The sequence below is a fragment of the Physella acuta genome, unplaced genomic scaffold, assembly GCF_028476545.2.
Source record: "Physella acuta isolate Inbredline_101_S28 unplaced genomic scaffold, ASM2847654v3 ptg000353l, whole genome shotgun sequence".
Classification (NCBI taxonomy): domain Eukaryota; kingdom Metazoa; phylum Mollusca; class Gastropoda; family Physidae; genus Physella; species Physella acuta.
The window spans coordinates 1492068-1519718 of record NW_026731872.1 but is presented as its reverse complement, the minus strand read 5'-3'; the positions used below and the strand labels follow the sequence as shown (position 1 = coordinate 1519718).

Genomic DNA, 27651 nt, shown 5'->3' with positions numbered 1-27651 from the left:
TTTCACATAAATTACAAAGATTATGTAGGGAAATATGACTAGTCAGTTTTGACCACTTGACAGATTTTTCCCGGATATGGCAAGTTTTTTCTGACACCCCTAGGCGTTTTCCTATGACCTCACAAAATATAAAGGGGGGGTTGTTTGGCAAAAGTAGTTTTTCGATATATAGCTCATATAAGGCGCCCGTCAGTTTGTTTTATATATACAGATGAACAAGTGGTATGATTGAAACTTGTCAGTTCTTCTGTTTGATTTTTGCCTTTAGTACAAAATGTTTGATGAAAACAAATGTTCCATTGATGAATCCAGTTCTTGAATGATTACTGAGCTAGCTGAACTTGTTCCAGACAAATGTTGTCATCTCTGTGAATGTAGAAAGTGGTCAAGTCTGGCGCTTGATGTGTCCAGGAATACCTGAGGTTGTGGCTTCTAAAAGAAGATTTCCAAGCATAATCTCTAATACTGAGGTAAGTCACAAGACTAAGACTATAGTAGACACATCCTATTACATTTTGCCATCTCTAATACTGAGGTAAGTCACAAGACTAAGACTATTGTAGACACACCCTATTACATTTTGCCATTGCATATTTAGACTTGTGCTAAGAATGAGAACACTTGATCTATGAAATTGTTTGGTTGTCACAAGTGAGCATGACATAACACCCTGTCAGTTACCACCCCCCCCCCCCTCTCCCTGAACATGACACTCTTGACCCCCCCCCCCCTGTTATCCATTTCTCCAGTAATTACTGATAGATATAGATAAGGATAGGTGAACGTTAAGATTGCAATAGCATTTGGGATCGAGTTAGGGATATGGTTAGGCATAGGATTAGGGAAAGAGATATGGATAGTGATAAAGCAAGGATCAGGGAAAGGGGTTAGGATAGATTGGGGATAGGGAGATGGATAGGTTGGGGATAGGGAGATGGATAGGTTGGGGATAGGGAGATGGATAGGTTGGGGATAGGGAGATGGATAGGTTGGGGAGAGGGAGATGGATAGGTTGGGGAGAGGGAGATGGATAGGTTGGGGATAGGGAGATGGATAGATTGGGGATAGGGAGATGGATAGGTTGGGGATAGGGAGATGGATAGGTTGGGGAGAGGGAGATGGATAGGTTGGGGATAGGGAGATGGATAGCTTTAATTTTTTGTTTTAAGTTGGAGGGGGAGGGGGGTAATGTCCTTGACCCAAAACACACAATATTTAACTACACATAGTTTAACCACACATAGTTTAACCACACATAGTTTAACCACACATAGTTTAACCACACATAGTTTAACCACACATAGTTTAACCACACACATAGTTTAACCACACACAGTTTAACTACACATAGTTTAACCACACCTAGTTCAACCACACATAGTTTAACCACACACAGTTTAACCACACATAGTTTAACCACACACAGTTTAACCACACATAGTTTAAACACACATAGTTTAACCACACACAGTTTAACCACACAGAGTTCAACCACACAGAGTTTAACTACACCTATTTTAGCCACACCTAGTTTAACCACATAGTTTAACCACACATAGTTTAACCACACATAGTTTAACCACACAGAGTTTAACTACACCTATTTTAGCCACACATAGTTTAACCACACACAGTTTAACCACACATAGTTTAACCACACATAGTTTAACCACACAGAGTTTAACCACACATAGTTTAACCACACCTATTTTAGCCACACCTATTTTAGCCACATCTAGTTTAACCACACATAGTTTAACCACACCTAGTTTAACCACACCTATTTTAGCCACACCTAGTTTAACCACACATAGTTTAACCACACATAGTTTAACCACACCTGTTTTAGCCACACCTAGTTTAACCACACATAGTTTAACCACACATAGTTTAACCACACCTAGTTTAACCACACCTAGTTTAACCATACATAGTTTAACCACACCTAGTTTAACCACACCTAGTTTAACCACACATAGTTTAACCACACATAGTTTAACCACACATAGTTTAACCACACAAACTTTGTCCCCAGAGCCCTTACAGGATGGTTGTAAATGACAATGAAGGTTCCAGTCAAACAGTTTTCTTCTATAAGCAAAACAGGTATCTGTATTTCATAAGACTGGCTACCTTTTAAAAAAACTGTAATGGAGTTTATGGTAAAAGAAAGTTTGTTTTATTTTGACCAGCTTTTTTTGAGGTCTCATTGTCTCACTGTATCCTACTGTGTCTTACCATGTCTCACTGTGTCTTACCATGTCTCACTGTGTCTTACCGTGTCTCACTATGTCTTACCATGTCTCACTGTGTCTTACCATGTCTCACTGTGTCTTACCATGTCTCACTATGTCTTACCATGTCTCACTGTGTCTTACCATGTCTCACTGTGTCTTACCATGTCTCACTGTGTCTTACCATGTCTCACTGTGTCTTACCATGTCTCACTGTGTCTCACTATGTCTTACCATGTCTCACTATGTCTTACCATGTCTCACTGTGTCTTACCATGTCTCACTGTGTCTTACCATGTCTCACTGTGTCTTACCATGTCTCACTGTGTCTTACCATGTCTCACTGTGTCTTACCATGTCTCACTATGTCTTACCATGTCTCACTGTGTCTTACCATGTCTCACTATGTCTCACTATGTCTCACTGTGTCTTACCATGTCTCACTGTGTCTTACCATGTCTCACTGTGTCTTACCATGTCTCACTGTGTCTTACCATGTCTCACTGTGTCTTACCATGTCTCACTGTGTCTTACCATGTCTCACTGTGTCTTACCATGTCTCACTGTGTCTTACCATGTCTCACTGTGTCTTACCATGTCTCACTGTGTCTTACCATGTCTCACTGTGTCTTACCATGTCTCACTGTGTCTTACCATGTCTCACTATGTCTTACCATGTCTCACTATGTCTTACCATGTCTCACTGTGTCTTACCATGTCTCACTATGTCTCACTATGTCTCACTGTGTCTTACCATGTCTCACTGTGTCTTACCATGTCTCACTGTGTCTTACCATGTCTCACTGTGTCTTACCATGTCTCACTGTGTCTTACCATGTCTCACTGTGTCTTACCATGTCTCACTGTGTCTTACCATGTCTCACTGTGTCTCACCATGTCTCACTGTGTCTACTGTATTCAATTAGAACAAGCTGTGGTGACCAAAAGTTAATCTGAAGCTTACTTTGAGCTGCACTTATCTCTTCTCCAGCAATGAGGTTGTCATTCTGAATGTTTTGGAGGGGGTGAGTCACGTGATCAATGTGCCTATAAATATCAGCAACTGTCAGCATGTTGGAGAACAGAGATGGATTATACAAGATAATACATCTTCAAGGTAAACATTACTCCTGTCTGTCACCTTCTGTCTCCTGCCTGTCATCTCCTGTATGTCACCTCTTGTCTGTCACCTCCTGCCCGTTATCTCCTGTATGTCATCTCCTGTATGTCATCTCCTGTATGTTACCTCCTGTATGTCATCTCCTGTATGTCATCTCCTGTATGTTACCTCCTGTATGTCATCCTGTCTGTCACCTCCTGTTTGTCACCTCCTGTCTGTCACCTCCTGTATGTCATCTCCTGTATGTCATCTCCTGTATGTCATCTCCTGTCTGTCATCTCCTGTCTGTCATCTCCTGTCTGTCATCTCCTGTCTGTCATCTCCTGTATGTCATCTCCTGTATGTCACCTCCTGTCTGTCATCTCCTGCCTGTCATCTCCTGTATGTCATCTCCTGTCTGTCATCTCCTGCCTGTCATCGCCTGTCTGTCATCTTCTTCTGTCACCTCCTGCCTGTCATCTCCTGTATGTCATCTCCTGTATGTCATCTCCTGTCTGTCACCTCCTGCCTGTCATCTCCTGTATGTCATCTCCTGTCTGTCACCTCCTGTCTGTCATCTCCTGTCTGTCACCTCCTGTCTGTCATCTCCTGTATGTCACCTCCTGTCTGTCATCTCCTGTATGTCACCTCCTGTCTGTCATCTCCTGTATGTCACCTCCTGTCTGTCATCTCCTGTCTGTCACCTCCTGTCTGTCATCTCCTGTCTGTCATCTCCTGTCTGTCACCTCCTGTCTGTCACCTCCTGTATGTCTACTCCTGTCTGTCACCTCCTGTATGTCATCTCCTGTATGTCATCTCCTGTCTGTCATCTCCTGTCTGTTACCTCCTGTATGTCATCTCCTGTATGTCATCTCCTGTATGTCATCTCCTGTATGTCATCTCCTGTATGTCACCTCCTGTATGTCATCTCCTGTATGTCACTTCTTGTCTGTCACCTCCTGTATGTCATCTCCTGTATGTCATCTCCTGTATGTCATCTCCTGTATGTCACCTCCTGTCTGTCATCTCCTGTCTGTCATCTCCTGTCTGTCATCTCCTGTATGTCACCTCCTGTCTGTCATCTCCTGTCTGTCACCTCCTGTCTGTCATCTCCTGTCTGTCATCTCCTGTATGTCATCTTTTGTCTGTCATCTCCTGTATGTCATCTCCTGTCTGTCATCTCCTGTCTGTCATCTCCTGTATGTCACCTCCTGTCTGTCATCTCCTGTCTGTCACCTCCTGTATGTCACCTCCTGTCTGTCATCTCCTGTCTGTCACCTCCTGTATGTCATCTCCTGTATGTCATCTCCTGTATGTCATCTCCTGTATGTCACCTCCTGTCTGTCATCTCCTGTCTGTCACCTCCTGTCTGTCATCTCCTGTCTGTCATCTCCTGTATGTCATCTTTTGTCTGTCATCTCCTGTATGTCATCTCCTGTATGTCATCTCCTGTATGTCATCTCCTGTATGTCATCTCCTGTATGTCACCTCCTGTCTGTCATCTCCTGTATGTCATCTCCTGTATGTCACCTCCTGTATGTCATCTCCTGCCTGTCACCTCCTGTATGTCACCTCCTGTATGTCATCTCCTGTCTGTCACCTCCTGTATGTCATCTCCTGTATGTCATCTCCTGTATGTCATCTCCTGTATGTCATCTCCTGTATGTCACCTCCTGCCTGTCATCTCCTGTATGTCACCTCCTGCCTGTCATCTCCTGTGTGTCACCTCCTGTCTGTCATCTCCTGTATGTCACCTCCTGCCTGTCATCTCCTGTATGTCACCTCCTGCCTGTCATCTCCTGTGTGTCATCTCCTGTATGTCATCTCCTGTCTGTCATCTCCTGTCTGTCATCTCCTGTCTGTCATCTCCTGTGTGTCACCTCCTGTCTGTCATCTCCTGTCTGTCATCTCCTGTCTGTCATCTCCTGTCTGTCATCTCCTGTCTGTCATCTCCTGTCTGTCATCTCCTGTGTGTCACCTCCTGTCTGTCATCTCCTGTCTGTCATCTCCTGTCTGTCATCTCCTGTCTGTCATCTCCTGTCTGTCATCTTTTGTCTGTCATCTCCTGTATGTCATCTCCTGTATGTCATCTCCTGTATGTCATCTCCTGTATGTCATCTCCTGTATGTCATCTCCTGCCTGTCATCTCCTGCCTGTCACCTCCTGTATGTCATCTCCTGTCTGTCATCTCCTGTATGTCATCTCCTGTATGTCATCTCCTGTATGTCACTTCTTGTCTGTCACCTCCTGTTTGTCATCTCCTGTATGTCATCTCCTGTATGTCATCTCCTGTATGTCATCTCCTGTATGTCACCTCCTGTCTGTCATCTCCTGTATGTCACTTCTTGTCTGTCACCTCCTGTTTGTCATCTCCTGTATGTCATCTCCTGTATGTCATCTCCTGTATGTCATCTCCTGTCTGTCACCTCCTGCCTGTCATCTCCTGTATGTCATCTCCTGTCTGTCATCTCCTGTCTGCCATCTTCTGTATGTCACTTCTTGTCTGTCATCTCCTGCCTGTCAACTCCTGTATGTCACCTCCTGTATGTCATCTCCTGTCTGTCATCTCCTGTCTGTCATCTCCTGTCTGTCATCTCCTGTCTGTCACCTCCTGTCTGTCATCTCCTGTATGTCATCTCCTGCCTGTCATCTCCTGTCTGTCACCTCCTGCCTGTCATCTCCTGTATGTCATCTCCTGTCTGTCACCTCCTGTCTGTCATCTCCTGTCTGTCACCTCCTGTCTGTCATCTCCTGTATGTCACCTCCTGTCTGTCATCTCCTGTATGTCACCTCCTGTCTGTCATCTCCTGTATGTCACCTCCTGTCTGTCATCTCCTGTCTGTCACCTCCTGTCTGTCATCTCCTGTCTGTCATCTCCTGTCTGTCATCTCCTGTATGTCACCTCCTGTATGTCATCTCCTGTCTGTCATCTCCTGTATGTCATCTCCTGTCTGTCATCTCCTGTCTGTCATCTCCTGTCTGTCATCTCCTGTATGTCACCTCCTGTCTGTCATCTCCTGTATGTCACCTCCTGTCTGTCATCTCCTGTATGTCACCTCCTGTCTGTCATCTCCTGTATGTCACCTCCTGTATGTTACCTCCCTTCTTTCACCTCCTGCCTTCTATCTGTAAGCTGTCTGTTGTTTTGTTGACAGAAAAAGTTTGTTGGAAAGACAAGAAGACAATTTTTTTTTGACACCATTGGCTGAGGAAGGGGGTAAGTCAATTCATCTGCAGCCATCTGCATGTTTCTATCTATGTCTGTATGTAGCAGTCTTATCTCTGTTTGTCTGTAGCTATTAGAACTATATATCTGCATTGTTGTACTGGTATCAACAAGCCATTTTTTTTTTAGCTCCTGGTCAGGTAATGGATATATCTTATAGAAGCTTGAGTGGCCAGATTTTAAGCCAAGCTTTGGAAGAAAAAGTCTCAAGTCCCAATAGACTGGCAGTTGTACAAGGCTCATATGCAGCTCTTCTGATGGGATTTCCACAAATGGTAGGTGTTGTTTAATCTTTTAAAGTCATTTGGTTTGGTCCTTTAAAGTCAACTTGTTTGGTCCTTTAAAGCCATTTGGTTTGGTCCTTTAAAGTCAACTTGTTTGGTCCTTTAAAGCCATTTGGTTTGGTCCTTTAAAGCCATTTGGTTTGGTCCTTTAAAGCCATTTGGTTTGGTCCTTTAATGTCAACTTGTTTGGTCCTTGAAAGTCATGTTGATTTATCTTGAAACTTAACGCCCTCTTATTAATTCTCATGACACAATGGCTTCAAATTTGTGACGTGACACAATGGCTTCAAATTTGTGACGTGACACAATGGCTACAAATTTGTGACGTGACACAATGGCTACAAATTTGTGACGTGACACAATGGCTACAAATTTGTGACGTGACACAATGGCTACAAATTTGTGACATGACACAATGGCTACAAATTTGTGACGTGACACAATGGCTACAAATTTGTGACGTGACACAATGGCTACAAATTTGTGACATGACACAATGGCTACAAATTTGTGACATGACACAATGGCTACAAATTTGTCACATGACACAATGGCTACAAATTTGTGACATGACACAATGGCTTCAAATTTGTCACATGACACAATGGCTACAAATTTGTGACATGACACAATGGCTACAAATTTGTCACATGACACAATGGCTACAAATTTGTGACATGACACAATGGCTTCAAATTTGTCACATGACACAATGGCTACAAATTTGTCACATGACACAATGGCTTCAAATTTGTCACATGACACAATGGCTACAAATTTGTCACATGACACAATGGCTACAAATTTGTCATATGACACAATGGCCACAAATTTGTCACATGACACAATGGCTACAAATTTGTCACATGACACAATGGCCACAAATTTGTGACGTGACACAATGGCTACAAATTTGTCACATGACACAATGGCTACAAATTTGTCACATGACACAATGGCTACAAATTTGTCATATGACACAATTGCTATAAATTTGTCACATGACACAATGGCTACAAATTTGTCACATGACACAATGGCTACAAATTTGTCACATGACACAATGGCTACAAATTTGTCACATGACACAATGGCTACAAATTTGTCATATGACACAATGGCTACAAATTTGTGATGCGACACAATGGCTACAAATTTTAGACATGACACAATGGCCACAAATTTGTCACATGACACAATGGCTACAAATTTGTCACATGATGCAATAGCAGTTGTTTTCTGTCTCCTAGAGCTCAACAGATGTTTTTGTGTCTCCCCGGCCAAGAGTTCCTGAAGGAAACAGCCAAACTGATCTGTTTGGAATCACGTCCAAACCAAAAGTGGTCAACACAGACAGATCTGTTGCCAGCTTGCCAGAGGCTGGCCAAGTCATTCATGCTTTGCCTGTTAGGCAAGTCCCTCAAGAGGTCAAATCCAATGGTAGGTACACATCTTTTCTCTGGCCATATTTGATTGGGCTAGTGATGGATTGGGCTAGTGATGGATTGGGCTAGTGATGGATTGGGCTAGTGATGGATTGGGCTAGTGATGGATTGGGCTAGTGATGGATTGGGCTAGCGATGGATTGGGCTAGTGATGGATTGGGCTAGCTATGGATTGGGCTAGCGATGGATTGGGCTAGTGATGGATTGGGCTAGTGATGGATTGGGCTAGCGATGGATTGGGCTAGTGATGGATTGGGCTAGTGATGGATTGGGCTAGCGATGGATTGGGCTAGCGATGGATTGGGCTAGCGATGGATTGGGCTAGCGATGGATTGGGCTAGCGATGGATTGGGCTAGCGATGGATTGGGCTAGTGATGGAAATGTTCAGTTAGGTCTGCTCATCTCTTGTCATTTGGTTACAGATCTCAACCAATCAGCTTTGAGTGGTTATTTGGAAGTAGCAGATGTAGCCAATCACAAGCTTTGCTACATTCCAATACCAGGGTATGTGTGTTTACTTGATTGAATTGAACTCAGCATATTTTTTTTAGATTGTATCAAGACAAGATAAGTTTTTACTTCCTCAGAGTATAAAGAATTGTAATTGTTCACAAAAATTCCATCAGATTTTGACTTTACTTCCCTTCTTTTTCATATTAGGAGTATAAAGGATGTATTCATTGTAAACAACTTACACACTGTATTTTCTTGTATGAGTATGAAGGATGTATTCATTGTAAACAACTTATACACTGTATTTTCTTGTATGAGTATGAAGGATGTATTCTAAATTTGCGAGAAATCTAAATTGAGATTACTTCAAATCTTGATTTTTACGTGTCTTTGAGTCAGAAAAGGAATTTTGCCCATGTGTTGCTTGTGTGTTTGTCTATGTGGTTGTCTGTTTGTGAACACCAGAATGTGGCTAAAATTTGATTCTGTTGACAAAATTTCATATGTAAGTATTATAAGTATTGAAGTGTACTTTTTTTTACTTCCTTTTCAAAAGCCGATAATTTGAGTAGGTTACCATTTAAGTTAGGTGGACAAAATTGTACACAAAAATATTAAATTACATGTGCAGGTTTCTGTCAACTTTTGGAAGATTATCAGTAAAAAAAAAACAGCTGAAGTTGAACACCATTATTTCCATGTGAAAACTATAATTTGAGTATTGTTTCAGTTAGGTAGATGAAATTTCATATAAATGTATTTTTAAAGCCGTAAAATCTAAGAACTTTTTGCCTCTATGTGTTGTCTTGAACACCAGAAGTTTTGTCACCAACTTCTATAGTTCTCTAGCCTGAATACACTGAAAGTTCTACCCCAACACTTATTGTTTAAAAGAATATACTAACAACTTTAAGGGAGATCACTCCTGTTCTATTTTAGTTGATTTAATTAAGCCAATGTGTGTGTTTTTTTTTCAAGATAGAAAAAAATGTCTCTGGTTAGTCCTAAACAGATTTCCCCCTATGCCTCCTGGCTGTTCAACACTTCTGACTGTAATGTGTGGATCGCACCAACCTCCAGTCAAGGACTGGTTTCTGTGGACATTGGGGGCGCTGTGAGGTTTTGGGAGACAGTGCCAGCCAAATTAGAAGCTTCCCTTAAAGACTGGAGAAATATGCTGGGCTATGAGGAGAGCAAGCCTTTACAGGTACTTTTTCTCAACCAAATTTTAAACCCAGCCCTAACCCCAGCCCTAACCCTAAACCTAGCCCAAACCAACTCCATTTCTAAATCCCAAGCTATAATTCTTGTTGTAACAAAAGACAATATATCCCAAACTATAATTCTTGTTGTAACAAAAGACAATATATCCCAAGCTAATTCTTGTTGTAACAAAAGACAATATATCCTAAGCTATAATTCTTGTTGTAACAAAAGACAATATATCCCAAACTATAATTCTTGTTGTAACAAAAGACAATATATCCCAAGCTATAATTCTTGTTGTAAAAAAAGACAATATATCCCAAGCTAATTCTTGTTGTAACAAAAGACAATATATCCCAAGCTATAATTCTTGTTGTAAAAAAAGACAATATATCCCAAGCTAATTCTTGTTGTAACAAAAGACAATATATCCCAAGCTATAATTCTTGTTGTAACAAAAGACAATATATCCCAAACTATAATTCTTGTTGTAACAAAAGACAATATATCCCAAGCTATAATTCTTGTTGTAAAAAAAGACAATATATCCCAAGCTAATTCTTGTTGTAACAAAAGACAATATATCCCAAGCTATAATTCTTGTTGTAAAAAAAGACAATATATCCCAAGCTAATTCTTGTTGTAACAAAAGACAATATATCCCAAGCTATAATTCTTGTTGTAACAAGACAATATATCCCAAGCTATAATTCTTGTTGTAAAAAAAGACAATATATCCCAAGCTAATTCTTGTTGTAAAAAAAGACAATATATCCCAAGCTATAATTCTTGTTGTAACAAAAGACAATATATCCCAAGCTATAATTCTTGTTGTAACAAAAGACAATATATCCCAAGCTAATTCTTGTTGTAACAAAAGACAATATATCCCAAGCTAATTCTTGTTGTAACAAAAGACAATATATCCCAAGCTAATTCTTGTTGTAACAAAAGACAATATATCCCAAGCTAATTCTTGTTGTAACAAGACAATATATCCCAAGCTAATTCTTGTTGTAACAAAAGACAATATATCCCAAGCTAATTCTTGTTGTAACAAAAGACAATATATCCCAAGCTATAATTCTTGTTGTAACAAAAGACAATATATCCCAAGCTAATTCTTGTTGTAACAAAAGACACTATATCCCAAGCTAATTCTTGTTGTAACAAAAGACAATATATCCCAAGCTATAATTCTTGTTGTAACAAAAGACAATATATCCCAAGCTATAATTCTTGTTGTAAAAAAAGACAATATATCCCAAGCTATAATTCTTGTTGTAACAAGACAATATATCCCAAGCTAATTCTTGTAAGATAAAGATTTCAATGAACGTTTCAGTTGAGTGTGGAACGTGAGAGTGGGAGGGACCATGAAGACATTGATGTCAAACATGGCAAGGAAGATCCTCTCAACACCCCCCACATTGGAGGCAACACATGGGCTGGTGGAGTAGGTTGGTTCAGCTGACCACTAGATGGCTCTCCATTTCTCATGTCTTTACATAGGGCTGTTATATGTATGTATAGGTGGCTGATGTATATCTAGATATCACATGTTGTCCTGCTCATACATTTGGCTTTCTGTAAGTTTTTATGACAGTGTTCAGGTGAGTTCAACTTGGACAGTGTTCAGGTGAGTTCAACTTGGACAGTGTTCAGGTGAGTTCAACTTGGACAGTGTTCAGGTGAGTTCAACTTGGACAGTGTTCAGGTGAGTTCAACTTGGACAGTGTTCAGGTGAGTTCAACTTGGACAGTGTTCAGGTGAGTTCAACTTGGACAGTGTTCAGGTGAGTTCAACTTGGACAGTGTTCAGGTGAGTTCAACTTGGACAGTGTTCAGGTGAGTTCAACTTGGACAGTGTTCAGGTGAGTTCAACTTGGACAGTGTTCAGGTGAGTTCAACTTGGACAGTGTTCAGGTGAGTTCAACTTGGACAGTGTTCAGGTGAGTTCAACTTGGACAGTGTTCAGGTGAGTTCAACTTGGACAGTGTTCAGGTGAGTTCAACTTGGACAGTGTTCAGGTGAGTTCAACTTGTTTTCTTGTGCAGGTGGGAGTGGCACAGCTGGTCTGGGAGGGTTTGGTGGCCCGTACCGTCTGGACGCTGGAAATCAGGTTTTTCAGGTGCCGCAGTGGGAGAAAGATGCTGTACCAGAACATGTAAGTCCTTACAATACTCTAATCTTTTAGTATTTAGTTAATTTAGTCCTTACCAATATTCTTAGAACAATACTTGTAGATTCTTAAAAAAACAAAAGTATTTCAAACTTGTCAGTCCTTAAATTCCTTGAGATTGACGAAATACAATTTGTTTCAGATACGTCAAGCTGCTAGAGAAATGGCCCAGAAAGCTTATTTACAAAGGTTCTTTCTACAAATGTTTTTACGTTCACTCGTATCACCTTTTTATTTTCTTGTATACAGAATATAGAGAAAGTATTGTAATCATACAGAATATAAAGGATGCATTATACTATTAGTCATGCAGAATCTGAATCAAAATTTTGACAAAGTTTGACATTTTATAACCTTCAGAAGTTGGAAAAACTTAAGTTATGCCATCCTGTCCATCTGTGTGTGTGTCTGTAAACACAGTAACCTTGAGTACCATTTCAGTTATAATGACCGAATTTTGTATATAAGTGTTATATCAAATTTATAAGGTTCTTTCAACTTTTAATCGATTTCTGCTAACCGGAAGTGATTAGTGTTCTACTTCCAGTATTTCTGCTAACCGGAAGTGATTAGTGTTCTACTTCCAGTATTTCTGCTAACCGGAAGTGATTAGTGTTCTACTTCCAGTATTTCTGCTAACCGGAAGTGATTAGTGTTCTACTTCCAGTATTTCTGCTAACCGGAAGTGATTAGTGTTCTATTTCCAGTATTTCTGCTAACTGGAAGTGATTAGTGTTCTACTTCCAGTATTTCTGCTAACCGGAAGTGATTAGTGTTCTACTTCCAGTATTTCTGCTAACCGGAAGTGATTAGTGTTCTACTTCCAGTATTTCTGCTAACCGGAAGTGATTAGTGTTCTACTTCCAGTATCTCAAAAGCTGATAACTTGTGTATCATTAAAACTAGAGAGACAAAATTCTAAGTATAAGAATTGTATTAGAATGTCAAGTTTTGTACAATTTCCAGTAACTGTAAGTGGTTTGGAACACAATAACCTGAATACTGTTTGATTGAAGTAGACAAAATGTTATCTAACTCTAAGATCTTATTCTTGGATTACTTTTTGACTGACCTACATACTTTATTTTCTAAAACACATATAACATAAGTAGCGTTTTATTTTGTTGATTTAAATTCTGTAAATAGGTAAAAAAAGATCTTGTGTGGCCATAAAGTTGGCCATGCTGTATTTGTGTGGCCATAAAGTTGGCCATTCTGTTTTTGTGTAGCCATAAAGTTGGCCACGCTGTATTTGTGTGGCCATAAAGTTGGCCATGCTGTATTTGTGTGGCCATAAAGTTGGCCATGCTGTATTTGTGTAGCCATAAAGTTGGCCATTCTGTATTTGTGTGGCCATAAAGTTGGCCATGCTGTATTTGTGTGGCCATAAAGTTGGCCATGCTGTATTTGTGTGGCCATAAAGTTGGCCATGCTGTATTTGTGTGGCCATAAAGTTGGCCATGCTGTATTTGTGTAGCCATAAAGTTGGCCATTCTGTATTTGTGTGGCCATAAAGTTGGCCATGCTGTATTTGTGTGGCCATAAAGTTGGCCATGCTGTATTTGTGTGGCCATAAAGTTGGCCATGCTGTATTTGTGTGGCCATAAAGTTGGCCATGCTGTATTTGTGTTGCCATAAAGTTGGCCATGCTGTTTTTGTGTGGCCATAAAGTTGGCCATGCTGTATTTGTGTAGCCATAAAGTTGGCCATTCTGTATTTGTGTGGCCATAAAGTTGGCCATGCTGTATTTGTGTGGCCATAAAGTTGGCCATGCTGTTTTTGTGTGGCCATAAAGTTGGCCACGCTGTATTTGTGTGGCCATAAAATTGGCCATGCTGTATTTGTGTGGCCATAAAGTTGGCCATGCTGTATTTGTGTAGCCATAAAGTTGGCCATGCTGTATTTGTGTAGCCATAAAGTTGGCCACGCTGTATTTGTGTAGCCATAAAGTTGGCCATGCTGTATTTGTGTGGCCATAAAGTTGGCCACGCTGTATTTGTGTGGCCATAAAGTTGGCCATGCTGTATTTGTGTGGCCATTCTGTATTTGTGTAGCCATAAAGTTGGCCATGCTGTACATTGTGACAGTTCAGTAGTACTATGTTGTTTAGATGAGTACTTATGAAGCACTATTGGCTTTAGATTAAAAGAAATCAAAATGAGCCCATATGATGGCCAGCTGTACAACAGATACTCCAGTAACATCAGACGGCAGGTCCAGAGTCTTCGTCTCATACTGGACTCACTTCAGGTCAGTTGCTGCTTTTAGACTCCACTTCAGGTCAGTTGCTGGTCTTAGACTCCACTTCAGGTCAGTTGCTGGTCTTAGACTCCACTTCAGGTCAGTTGCTGGTCTTAGACTCCACTTCAGGTCAGTTGCTGGTCTTAGACTCCACTTCAGGTCAGTTGCTGCTCTTGGACTCCGATCTCACACTGTATGTGCTTTACCTATTTGTATAAACAAATTTTTTTAAACCATAGTTATAAAATGCTAAAATTCATGAGTCAAAACTATTTTCTGCTGACAAGTGGCAATGAATTTTAAAAAAGTAAATTGTAAGTCAATATTTAAGGTTTTAATAAAAAATGAATAGGCATACTCTATATTAATACATTCTGTTCATTCAAAATGAAGTACACTAACAATTGGCTACTTTTAGAAATATTTGCAAAATAAAAACCCAATCAGTATTTTAAACTCTAAAACTGAATGATCTGTCCTTTCCTACACATTCCATCACCACATCTATCTCTTTAGTCTATTGTGGCTTTGAGGTTTGACAACATTCACCTCTCTCATCATGTGCCACTACTAATTAATCTGGAAACAGGGCATTACCCCCCCCCCCCCCTTCCCCAGACATTACCCCCCCCCTGAGTGAATACCACCCTGTCATTTACCCCCTTGCCCAGTACGACATTACCCCCCCCCCCCCCGACTCAGCTTACGGTACAGTTAGGGTTAGATTTAAGGCTAGATTGAGGGTTAGGATTAGGATAAGTGTTATGGTCAAGGTTAGGCTTAAACCAATATCTAGCGTTGGTTTTGGTTTGGTGTTAAGTTTTAGGCTGAGTTGAATGCCTAGGTTTTGGTCTTTTTCTTAAGGTTATGGTTAAGGTAATATATAGATATAGAATTTGAATTAGAGTTAGGATTCTAACTTGAGGGGAGGGGGGGAGGATTCTAACTTGTGGGGAGGGGGGAATTCCCCAGGGGGAATTGACGAGGAAATTGCGTGGTGTGGGGGGGGGGGGTAATTTTCAGGGGGGGGGGTAATGTCCTGTAGCCAATTAATCTACACCTCACGCAACTCATGTGTTGGTACTAATTAATATAATAAGCTGATGTAGTTTACTTAAGCTGATGTAGTTTAGTTAAGCTGATGTAGTTTAGTTTAGCTGATGTAGTTTAGTTTAGCTGATGTAGTTTACTTAAGCTGATGTAGTTTAGTTTAGCTGATGTAGTTTAGTTAAGCTGATGTAGTTTAGTTTAGCTGATGTAGTTTAGTTTAGCTGATGTAGTTAAGTTAAGCTGATGTAGTTTAGTTAAGCTGATGTAGTTTAGTTTAGCTGATGTAGTTTAGTTTAGCTGATGTAGTTTACTTAAGCTGATGTAGTTTAGTTTAGCTGATGTAGTTTAGTTAAGCTGATGTAGTTTAGTTTAGCTGATGTAGTTTAGTTTAGCTGATGTAAAGTTAAGCTGATGTAGTTTAGTTTAGATGATGTGGTTAAGTTAAGCTGATGTAGTTTAGTTTAGCTGATGTAAAGTTAAGCTGATGTAGTTTAGTTAAGCTGATGTAAAGTTAAGCTGATGTAGTTTAGTTAAGCTGATGTGGTTTAGTTTAGCTGATGTAGTTTAGTTTAGCTGATGTAGTTTAGTTAAGCTGATGTAGTTTAGTTTAGCTGATGTGGTTAAGTTAAGCTGATGTAGTTTAGTTAAGCTGATGTGGTTTAGTTTAGCTGATGTAGTTTAGTTAAGCTGATGTAGTTTAGTTAAGCTGATGTGGTTAAGTTAAGCTGATGTAGTTTAGTTTAGCTGATGTAGTTTAGTTTAGCTGATGTAGTTTAGTTTAGCTGATGTAGTTAGGTTAAGCTGATGTAAAGTTAAGCTGATGTAGTTTAGTTTAGCTGATGTGATTAAGTTAAGCTGATGTAGTTTAGTTATGCTGATGTAGTTTAGTTAAGCTGATGTAGTTTAGTTTAGCTGATGTAGTTTAGTTTAGCTGATGTAAAGTTAAGCTGATGTAGTTTAGTTTAGATGATGTGGTTAAGTTAAGCTGATGTAGTTTAGTTTAGCTGATGTAAAGTTAAGCTGATGTAGTTTAGTTTAGCTGATGTAGTTTAGTTAAGCTGATGTAGTTTAGTTTAGCTGATGTAGTTTAGTTTAGCTGATGTAAAGTTAAGCTGATGTAGTTTAGTTTAGATGATGTGGTTAAGTTAAGCTGATGTAGTTTAGTTTAGCTGATGTAAAGTTAAGCTGATGTAGTTTAGTTAAGCTGATGTAAAGTTAAGCTGATGTAGTTTAGTTAAGCTGATGTGGTTTAGTTTAGCTGATGTAGTTTAGTTTAGCTGATGTAGTTTAGTTAAGCTGATGTAGTTTAGTTTAGCTGATGTGGTTAAGTTAAGCTGATGTAGTTTAGTTAAGCTGATGTGGTTTAGTTTAGCTGATGTAGTTTAGTTAAGCTGATGTAGTTTAGTTAAGCTGATGTGGTTAAGTTAAGCTGATGTTGTTTAGTTTAGCTGATGTAGTTTAGTTTAGCTGATGTAGTTTAGTTTAGCTGATGTAGTTAGGTTAAGCTGATGTAAAGTTAAGCTGATGTAGTTTAGTTTAGCTGATGTGATTAAGTTAAGCTGATGTAGTTTAGTTATGCTGATGTAGTTTAGTTAAGCTGATGTAGTTTAGTTTAGCTGATGTAGTTTAGTTTAGCTGATGTAAAGTTAAGCTGATGTAGTTTAGTTTAGATGATGTGGTTAAGTTAAGCTGATGTAGTTTAGTTTAGCTGATGTAAAGTTAAGCTGATGTAGTTTAGTTAAGCTGATGTGGTTTAGTTTAGCTGATGTAGTTTAGTTTAGCTGATGTAGTTTAGTTAAGCTGATGTAGTTTAGTTTAGCTGATGTGGTTAAGTTAAGCTGATGTAGTTTAGTTAAGCTGATGTGGTTTAGTTTAGCTGATGTAGTTTAGTTAAGCTGATGTAGTTTAGTTAAGCTGATGTGGTTAAGTTAAGCTGATGTAGTTTAGTTTAGCTGATGTAGTTTAGTTTAGCTGATGTAGTTTAGTTTAGCTGATGTAGTTAGGTTAAGCTGATGTAAAGTTAAGCTGATGTAGTTTAGTTTAGCTGATGTGGTTAAGTTAAGCTGATGTAGTTTAGTTAAGCTGATGTAGTTTAGTTAAGCTGATGTAGTTTAGTTTAGCTGATGTAGTTTAGTTTAGCTGATGTAAAGTTAAGCTGATGTAGTTTAGTTTAGATGATGTGGTTAAGTTAAGCTGATGTAGTTTAGTTTAGCTGATGTAAAGTTAAGCTGATGTAGTTTAGTTAAGCTGATGTGGTTTAGTTTAGCTGATGTAGTTTAGTTTAGCTGATGTAGTTTAGTTTAGCTGATGTAGTTTAGTTTAGCTGATGTAGTTCAGTTAAGCTGATGTAGTTTAGTTTAGCTGATGTAGTTTAGTTTAGCTGATGTAAGTTTAGTTTAGCTGATGTAGTTTAGTTTAGCTGATGTAGTTTAGTTTAGCTGATGTAGTTTAATTAAGCTGACGTAGTTTAGTTTAGCTGATGTGGTTAAGTTAAGCTGATGTAGTTTAGTTAAGCTAATGTATTTTAGTTTAGCTGTTGTTGTTAAGTTAAGCTGATGTAGTTTAGCTGATGTTGTTTAGTTTAGCTGATGTAGTTTAGTTAAGTTAAGTTGATGTAGTTTAGTTTAGCTGATGTAGTTTAGTTTAGCTGATGTAGTTTAGTTAAGCTGATGTAGTTTAGTTTAGCTGATGTAGTTTAGTTTAGCTGATGTAGTTTAGTTTAGCTGATGTAGTTTAGTTTAGCTGATATAGTTTAGTTAAGCTGATGTTAAGCTGATTTAGTTAAGCTGATGTAGTTTAGTTTAGCTGATGTAGTTTAGTTAAGCTGATGTAGTTTAGTTTAGCTGATGTGGTTAAGTTAAGCTGATGTAGTTTAGTTTAGCTGATGTGAAGTTAAGCTGATGTAGTTTAGTTAAGCTGATGTAGTTTAGTTAAGCTGATGTAAAGTTAAGTTGATGTAGCTAAGTTAAGCTGATGAAGTTAAGCTGATGTAGTTAAGTTAAGCTGATGTAGTTTAGTTTAGCTGATGTGAAGTTAAGCTGATGTAGTTTTGTTAAGCTGATGTTAAGCTGATGAACTTGTGTGTAGTGAGCTAAATAGTTGTGCTGTTGACTGCAAATAATGCTTGTGTCTCTTCTCTTTGCTGTCTGACCAACTTTTGCTTCTGTGATCCTGTGCTCTTCTGTTTGCTGTGGCTCAACAATGGCCCGCTGTTTGTCCCTGCTACACAGTGGGCTCTTTGATTCCTGGGCCGGCTAATATTGACACAAACCAGAGCTCACATTTTCAGCTTGTTCAATCTTAAATAAGCTCATTAACAGTTTCAAAACTATCTGATTAGTATCTTAAAAAACACTGACCTAACTAAATTACTTTTATGGGGGAAAAAGAAAACAATTTCAATTGGTTAGGACTACACACTAGTTTCATAAAAACATGAACTTATCTTACCTACATGAAAAAATGCATAAAAACCGTTTTAATTACAAGCTTTTATGTTATAATTCACTAAAAAAGAGAAAATAAATAATTTTTTAAAATCATATTTAAATACGCTACTATTTAATTAACTATTAAGAAAACATAAGTCACTTTATTATCTATTGGATACTTTTATTAATAGAAGAAACCCATGCTTTTTTTTATAATTATTTAAATAGTAGAGTATTTTAATTATTATTACTTTACACCTACAACCTGAGTGTGTTATTTCACACTTACAACCTGGGTCTGTTATTTCACACTTACAACCTGGGTCTGTTATTTCACACTTACAACCTGGGTCTGTTATTTCACACTTACAACTTGGGTGTGTTATTTCACACTTACAACCTGGGTCTATTATTTCACACTTACAACCTGGGTCTGTTATTTCACACTTACAACTTGGGTCTGTTATTTCACACTTACAACCTGGGTCTGTTATTTCACACTTACAACCTGGGTCTGTTATTTCACACTTACAACTTGGGTGTGTTATTTCACACTTACAACCTGGGTCTATTATTTCACACTTACAACCTGGGTCTGTTATTTCACACTTACAACTTGGGTCTGTTATTTCACACTTACAACCTGGGTCTGTTATTTCACACTTACAACTTGGGTGTGTTATTTCACACCTACAACTTGAGTCTGTTATTTCACACTTACAACCTGGGTCTGTTATTTCACACTTACAATCTGTGTGTGTTATTTCACACTTACAACCTGTGTGTGTTATTTCACACTTACAACCTGGGTCTGTTATTTCACACTTACAACCTGGGTCTGTTATTTCACACTTACAACCTGGGTCTGTTATTTCACACTTACAACTTGGGTGTGTTATTTCACACTTACAACCTGGGTCTATTATTTCACACTTACAACCTGGGTCTGTTATTTCACACTTACAACTTGGGTCTGTTATTTCACACTTACAACCTGGGTCTGTTATTTCACACTTACAACCTGGGTCTGTTATTTCACACTTACAACTTGGGTGTGTTATTTCACACTTACAACCTGGGTCTATTATTTCACACTTACAACCTGGGTCTGTTATTTCACACTTACAACTTGGGTCTGTTATTTCACACTTACAACCTGGGTCTGTTATTTCACACTTACAACTTGGGTGTGTTATTTCACACCTACAACCTGAGTCTGTTATTTCACACTTACAACCTGGGTCTGTTATTTCACACTTACAATCTGTGTGTGTTATTTCACACTTACAACCTGTGTGTGTTATTTCACACTTACAACCTGGGTCTGTTATTTCACACTTACAATCTGTGTGTGTTATTTCACACTTACAACCTGTGTGTGTTATTTCACACTTACAATCTGGGTCTGTTATTTCACACTTACAACCTGGGTCTGTTATTTCACACTTACAACCTGGGTCTGTTATTTCACACCTACAACCTGGGTCTGTTATTTCACACTTACAATCTGGGTCTGTTATTTCACACTTACAATCTGAGTGTGTTATTTCACACTTACAACCTGGGTCTGTTATTTCACACTTACAACCTGGGTCTGTTATTTCACACCTACAACCTGGGTCTGTTATTTCACACTTACAATCTGGGTCTGTTATTTCACACTTACAATCTGAGTGTGTTATTTCACACTTACAACCTGGGTCTGTTATTTCACACTTACAACCTGGGTCTGTTATTTCACACTTACAACCTGGGTCTGTTATTTCACACTTACAATCTGTGTGTGTTATTTCACACTTACAACCTGTGTGTGTTATTTCACACTTACAATCTGGGTCTGTTATTTCACACTTACAACCTGGGTCTGTTATTTCACACTTACAACCTGGGTCTGTTATTTCACACCTACAACCTGGGTCTGTTATTTCACACTTACAATCTGGGTCTGTTATTTCACACTTACAATCTGAGTGTGTTATTTCACACTTACAACCTGGGTCTGTTATTTCACACTTACAACCTGGGTCTGTTATTTCACACTTACAACCTGGGTCTGTTATTTCACACCTACAACCTGAATGTGTTATGTGCTTTTTATTGTGCTGACAGGCTAAAGGCAAGGAGCGCCAGTGGATGAAACACCAATCTTCTGGAGAGTTGGATGACAGCAAACTCATTGACGGCCTGACTGGTGAACAGTTTATTTATAAAAGAAGGGGAGAGAAGGATCCAGAGGTATTAAATCTCCAACTTTACCAAGTAGATTTGTTAACGTACCATGTAGATTCGTAAAGTTACCAAGAAGATTTGTTAACGTACCAATAGATTTGTCAACGTACCAATAGATTTGTCAACGTAACATATTGGAAACTAACCAAGTAGAATTGTAAATTTACCAAGTAGAACTTAATCTTAAGATCTTTCTTGAAATTCTATTCAGTAACCTAAAATAGTGATAAAATAAATAATCATTAGCAAACATTACTACTCTGTTGGGCTTTTAAATTAAACTTTCAAAGTGATGTCGATTTTTAATTATAGCAGTATTTTAAAGTACTGAAAACCCTATTTTTTATAAATTCAGCCCCATTTTTATTTCAAAAGGATAAATACTAACATAGTAAAGACTGGCTTAATTTAGTGACTGTTGCGCACCTGTTTTGAACACGCTGTGCAAAAAGTAAAAATTGAACAAAAAGATCTATTCTAATAATTTGAAATAGCTGCATACCCGTGCTCCGCGATGGTAGATCTTTTTTAAATGTACCAACTAGGGGGAAAAAAAAACTAAACACAAACACAAAGGAAACACAAACAAAAAAGAAAACACAAACACATAAGAAAACACAACAGAAACATTATGCAAACTCTAACACAAACAAACAAACAAAACACACAAATACTACAGAAAACACAAATGCAAGCATAAAAAAACAAACACAATCGCATAACATAAACAACTTAAATGGAAACATAAGCACATAGGGCTCAGAGTCTAGCTCGGGGCGCTAAATCGCACTCAACCAGGACGACAGCTGAAGCGTCTGCCTTATCTTAGTACACGACTATAATATCCCAACTTATCCATAAAATTAACAAAAGGCAATATCCGTGTTTTACCTACCATGGTGCATTTTATCAATCCATGCCAATTATAATATTTTAACAATAATGTCCTCTTGCACGTCCGCAGAATTTGCATTTACATTTTTTTTATTAGTGTGTTGAATTTCTTTTTAAATTACCTTCACTGGGAAAATTATAAAAGATTTTAATTAATTAGTTTTTTTTACCCTACTGTTATTAAAATGTATCCAATTTTTTCTAGTTATCCAAGTGAAAGTATTATTTGACATTGATCTGTTAAATATGTTTTAGGATTGTGCATTTATTTAATATTTTATTTACGTTATGCGAAAGAGTAAAAACAGTGCCAAGTATACAAATAATTTTAGTCGTTATATAAATAAACCCTACCCATCTATTTATAATAAGACACTGTGATGCAAGTAAAAAGCACTACATGTTGGGGTGGATACTTTTATGGTTCCAAAATCTCTAGCGATGACGGACTGACACACTACCACTAGCATTATTTTATAGATAATGAACCTCTATTGGGAAGCAACTGGTATTGGTGCCATGAAGTGCATCCCTAACCAATCTATATATATAATTCTCTTCTGAGATCAGTTAGAAAACAAGCTGCAAGCGCGCCTTTGCAGTCCCCTCTCTTCCTCTCTATCACTATCACTACCACCCCCACCCCACCCCCACATGATCTGGTGAGCGGTGTTCACTCTGTTTACATTTTACAATCACAGAGACGGGTTTGGTGACGGCTATTAGGGGCAGATAATTTAGTTTGAAACGATTTTAAACTTAGAGGAGGCTGCTTTCACGTGGCGGGGGGGGGGGGGGGGGTAGTGTTTTTAAGCAAATATTTTCAATGGCAGCATTGGTACTGTCGAATTCACAAATTATAAATTACTGAAAAGTAGAAAAAAAACAACTTAATAGCGGCGTATGATACGCAGCGGGTCAGCTCGTAGCTTTTATTTCACTCAAACATCCAAAAACGGAGCAGTATGATTTACCAAGTCTTATTTTTAAGCATTTTGAAATTTAAAAACACTTACCCAATCTCAATTTAAATAATAACTAGTTAATTATGCAGCTTTGTTGGGCTTTTAAACAAAAAATAATAAGTAGAATCCGATTTATAATCATAGAAACATTATAAATTATAAAATTGTCTAATTTAGTTTTCAAATTTAGAAGAATTTAATATGTCACCTATATGGCATATGCAAATATCAGAAAAATTGAAATCTTGAAAAAAATTAAAATTATCACTGCATTTAGCCAGAAATTGCGTGAAAACCTTCCCAGTGTTATAATGCTCCTGTGTTGCAAAAATGAATCCAATCTGTTCAGCTGTTAGAATTTCTTTAACAGCCAATGTTGGCCCCAGCTGGCACCACTTTTGCCTTTATTTATTATGTATATATATATATATATATATATATATATATATATATATATATATATATATATATATATATATATATATATATATATATATATATATATATATATATATATATATAGGCCTATATATAAAACAGGGTCCAAAAATTATATTGTAGTGGCGTTTTTTTTTCTAGAACTGTTAATGAATTTTGTACAAGTAATTGTAAACTAATGATGTAAAGACAAGTGTAAACTAATGATGTAAAGACAAGTGTAAACTAAGCAAGTCTCCAACTGGCAGATGGGCTCACCCCAAGAACTCCCCAAAAGATTGCGTCTGCTTGTTGATGTATCAGGCAGCATGTACCGATTTGATGGTCAAGACTCACGGCTGACCAGGCAAATGGAAGCTGTACTAATGGTGATGGAAGCTTTTGAGACATACGAAGACAAATTTAAGGTCAGTACGTTTCTTGATGAGCACTACAGTGGTATCAGCCATTTCTGATAAGAGGAATTTGATGATTATTGTGGAAATGGATAAAAGAAATGATTATTTAGCGATTTTGTATTCCAAGTAGCCTTAAAAAAATTATAATTGAGAAAAAACCTTATGCTTTAATATTTACCACATAGTTATGACTCAAGGGGTTTTGTGTAAAAATGACAAAAAACGACCGAAAATTTTATGCCGTTGCCATGGTGATGGCGACCATCAAGGAATTTTTATTACCTTTTTAACATCGAAATAACTCAAATAATAACTTGCAGGACTATAGAGATACATGTTGGTAACAATCGTGATAGATTACATTTTCAAATTGTATAATACTTTTGTTTTTACTATTTCTTTTCTGAAAATCACTTTTTAAACATTGAAATTTGTGCAAAAAATACACCATTTTAACTGTAAAAGAAAAAACATACACTTTTTCAAAAACCTGTTATATCAGTTTTGTTGGTATGTGTATACAGAATAACTAGAGAAAATTTTGATACATTTTAATAATAATTAAGAAAGTTATTTCAATGTTAAAATTGTAAAAAAAAATCCAAGATGGCCACCATGGCAATGGCAGGAAATTTTCAGCCATTTTTTATGTTTATTTGAGTCATAACTCTATGCTAAATATTATAGCAAGGCATTAGGTTGAGAAATAAGCATTTGGGTTATTTTGGTTTTCATCACCCGCCCATGTCTTTAAGAGGATTTCATTTCTCTATCTCATTTCTGGTCAATATTTGAAATGTATTCTTTGTAACGTCAGCATGTTTAATTTTATCTTGTTAGTGATGTTTGTTTAATTTTACCATATAATCATGAAAGAAAACCCAATGTTGAACATGTTTGTAACAACAAAAAAGTCTACTTCAGATTGTATGAAAATGCTCTAGAAAAAGCAATCAAAGTTTTTATACTAAGGCTGCAAATGTTTTTTTAACTATTAAATAGACCCACCTGTTGAATGCCATTTGAGTTACAGGTACAATTCAACAAACATGTGTAACTAGGTCTTGTCTCCAGACTATATGCTAGCTTAACATTCAATGAGTACCTGGTGCTTCTACAGTAGTGTAATCAATGGCTTCTGAGAATAGAGAAAGTATTGAAATCGTGCCAAAAAAAAAATCGAGATTTTTGCAAATCTCTACGTTTTACAGCTCCCTGAGTCGGAAATTTATAGTTTTGCAATCTTGTCTGTATGTGTGGATGTGTGTGTGTGTCTGTAAACACGATAACTTTAGTACCGTTACAGCTAGGTTGATGAAATTTCATATATAAGTATTATATCAAAATCATAGATCCGTATCAACTTTTGAGCAATTTCCGATAACCGGAAGTGGAACTTTTTGTACTTTGAATTTTTCAAAAGCCTATAACTTGGGTGCTATTTCAGATAGATAAATGAAATTTCACTTGTAAGTAAAATATCTAATTCTCTGCCTTCTTTCAAATTTTGAGTAATTTCCGTTGACCGGAAGGAAGTAGTAATTTTCGCTATTTCCGATTTCTCAAAAAACGCATGTGAATTTATAAAGTACTGTTGTTTCATATAAGAAAATTGAAGAAAGTTTAGGGGAGATCACTCCCGGTTTATTTTTCCTTTAGCATTGTTTATCTATGCTTCTTAGTATTGAGCATCACCTCATTGATTTCTTGATGCCTTCAGTATGACATCTATGGCCATTCTGGAGAAACTTACTTGGAGCAATTGGTCAAGTTAGATGGAGCCCCAAAAGACAACAATGAAAGATTAATTGTCCTGAAGAACATGCTAGCACACTCCCAGTTCTGCATCAGTGGTGACAACACACTGGAAGCTGCCAGACACCACATCAGCGCCATCAGCAAGGAGGAGGCTGACGAACACTTTCTTATTTTACTCAGTGATGCTAATTTTGATCGCTATGGCATCCGTCCTTCTAGATTTGGGGAGATTTTAACCTTGGATCAAAAGGTCAAGGCTTTTGCCATTTTTGTTGGATCTTTGGGGGATCAAGCAGTAAGGTAGGAGGCTTTTATTGAATTGATCTTTACTGTCTGACTATTGTCAATTAGGGGGTCGGAGGAGGAGGAGGTTCAAATGTTGTGACGTAACACTTTTGCTGTTATTTCACATTTTAGAAAACTGTTTTAATAAATTATAATAGGAATTGATTAAAATACTCTATGTTGACAGAGTTCAGATCAGATTTTGGGAAAATATTGTATTTTAAGAAAAATTCAACTGCAATTTGAGGGGGGTTGTAGGCTGAGGTGTGACGTCATTTTAGGGGGGCAGGGTTTGGCTTTTTGTGACGATGTGTGACAGGGAGGGGGAAGTAAAAATCGTCAAAAAAAAGCGTGACGTCATTTATGGATGACCCCTTCTCAGTGATGTCCATTGTTAAATAGTTGCACGCATACAGCTAATGGCTACATTTAATAACAGTGCATCTATTGTAAGGCTTAAAATAAGAATACAATGGAAAACAAAAAGGTGAATGGAAACCAAAAAGAATCAGCTTAAGAACAGCACTGAATGTTGACTTTCACCGTAAAGAGAACATTAAAATACATCGTCCACCTTAGAGTTTAGCATGCTTTGCATCCGAGTTTAACTTGGCAGACATTCCAGGTTAACTTTGTCTAAATCACAGTTAAACATGGCCCTTTATAGTTAAACTTGTCCTAAATGACAGGTGGCTAGATGCATATAAAAATAAAAGACATTATATGGTCTAAACCTAACCCCCTGTATAAATGTTGTCTAAACCTAACCCCCTGTATAAATGTTGTCTAAACCTTACCCCCTGTATAAATGTTGTCTAAACCTAACCCCCTGTATAAATGTTGTCTAAACCTAACCCCCTGTATAAATTTTTGTCTAAACCTAACCCCCTGTATAAATGTTGTCTAAACCTAACCTCCTGTATAAATGTTGTCTAAACCTAACCCCCTGTATAAATGTTGTCTAAACCTAACCCCCTGTATAAATGTTGTCTAAACCTAACCCCCTGTATAAATGTTGTCTAAACCTAACCCCCTGTATAAATGTTGTCTAAACCTAACCCCCTGTATAAATGTTGTCTAAACCTAACCCCCTGTATAAATGTTGTCTAAACCTTACCCCCTGTATAAATGTTGTCTAAACCTAACCCCCTGTATAAATGTTGTCTAAACCTAACCCCCTGTATAAATGTTGTCTAAACCTAACCCCCTGTATAAATGTTGTCTAAACCCAAGCCTCAATGCTTTGAATGCTAAACAAGTTGTGGGGCCACCATTTCAGGCTGAACAAGCAGCTTCCCCTGGGCCATTCATATGTTTGTCTGGACACCAAGCAGCTACCTCAGATCCTTCAGCAGATTTTTTCTACCACACTCCTCTCTTCATCATAGACCAGCTGACACAAGATGCCAATCTTTCAGTTTTTTGACATTTGGTTTGTTCATTCATAATGTCAAGTACACAATAAAATAAGACAAATGGAAATCAAGATTTTATTGTCTTTTTAATAAACATCTTTACTAGTGTCATCACCACACCCAGTGACTAAATAGTGGACTGGTGACACCACAGTGACCAAATAGTGGACTGGTGACATCACAGTGACCAAATAGTGGACTGGTGACATCATAGTGACCAAATAGTGGACTGGTGACATCACAGTGACCAAATAGTGGACTGGTGACATCACAGTGACTAAATAGTGGACTGGTGACACCACAGTGACCAAATAGTGGACTGGTGACATCACAGTGACCAAATAGTGGACTGGTGACATCACAGTGACCAAATAGTGGACTGGTGACATCACAGTGACCAAATAGTGGACTGGTGACA

General features: G+C 37.9%; 1 protein-coding gene across 7 annotated transcripts in view; it reads left to right on the top strand.

Moving 5' to 3' along the window:
• Positions 1 to 27293, top strand: part of LOC131941212 (von Willebrand factor A domain-containing protein 8) — a 75775-nt gene extending 48482 nt beyond the window's left edge. For all 7 annotated transcript variants that reach the window (XM_059300274.1, XM_059300269.1, XM_059300273.1 and 4 more), the window contains 16 exons: positions 351 to 470; positions 2036 to 2106; positions 3226 to 3351; positions 6489 to 6550; positions 6689 to 6834; positions 8094 to 8283; positions 8712 to 8793; positions 9745 to 9949; positions 11294 to 11408; positions 12005 to 12114; positions 12272 to 12318; positions 14271 to 14379; positions 20961 to 21086; positions 23626 to 23784; positions 25496 to 25833; positions 27098 to 27293. In XM_059300274.1, the coding sequence (XP_059156257.1) occupies positions 351 to 470; positions 2036 to 2106; positions 3226 to 3351; positions 6489 to 6550; positions 6689 to 6834; positions 8094 to 8283; positions 8712 to 8793; positions 9745 to 9949; positions 11294 to 11408; positions 12005 to 12114; positions 12272 to 12318; positions 14271 to 14379; positions 20961 to 21086; positions 23626 to 23784; positions 25496 to 25833; positions 27098 to 27206 (2115 nt within the window). In that variant the 3' untranslated portion in view covers positions 27207 to 27293. The remainder of the gene's footprint in view (positions 1 to 350; positions 471 to 2035; positions 2107 to 3225; positions 3352 to 6488; positions 6551 to 6688; positions 6835 to 8093; positions 8284 to 8711; positions 8794 to 9744; positions 9950 to 11293; positions 11409 to 12004; positions 12115 to 12271; positions 12319 to 14270; positions 14380 to 20960; positions 21087 to 23625; positions 23785 to 25495; positions 25834 to 27097) is intronic.
• Positions 27294 to 27651: the final 358 nt, after the last annotated feature.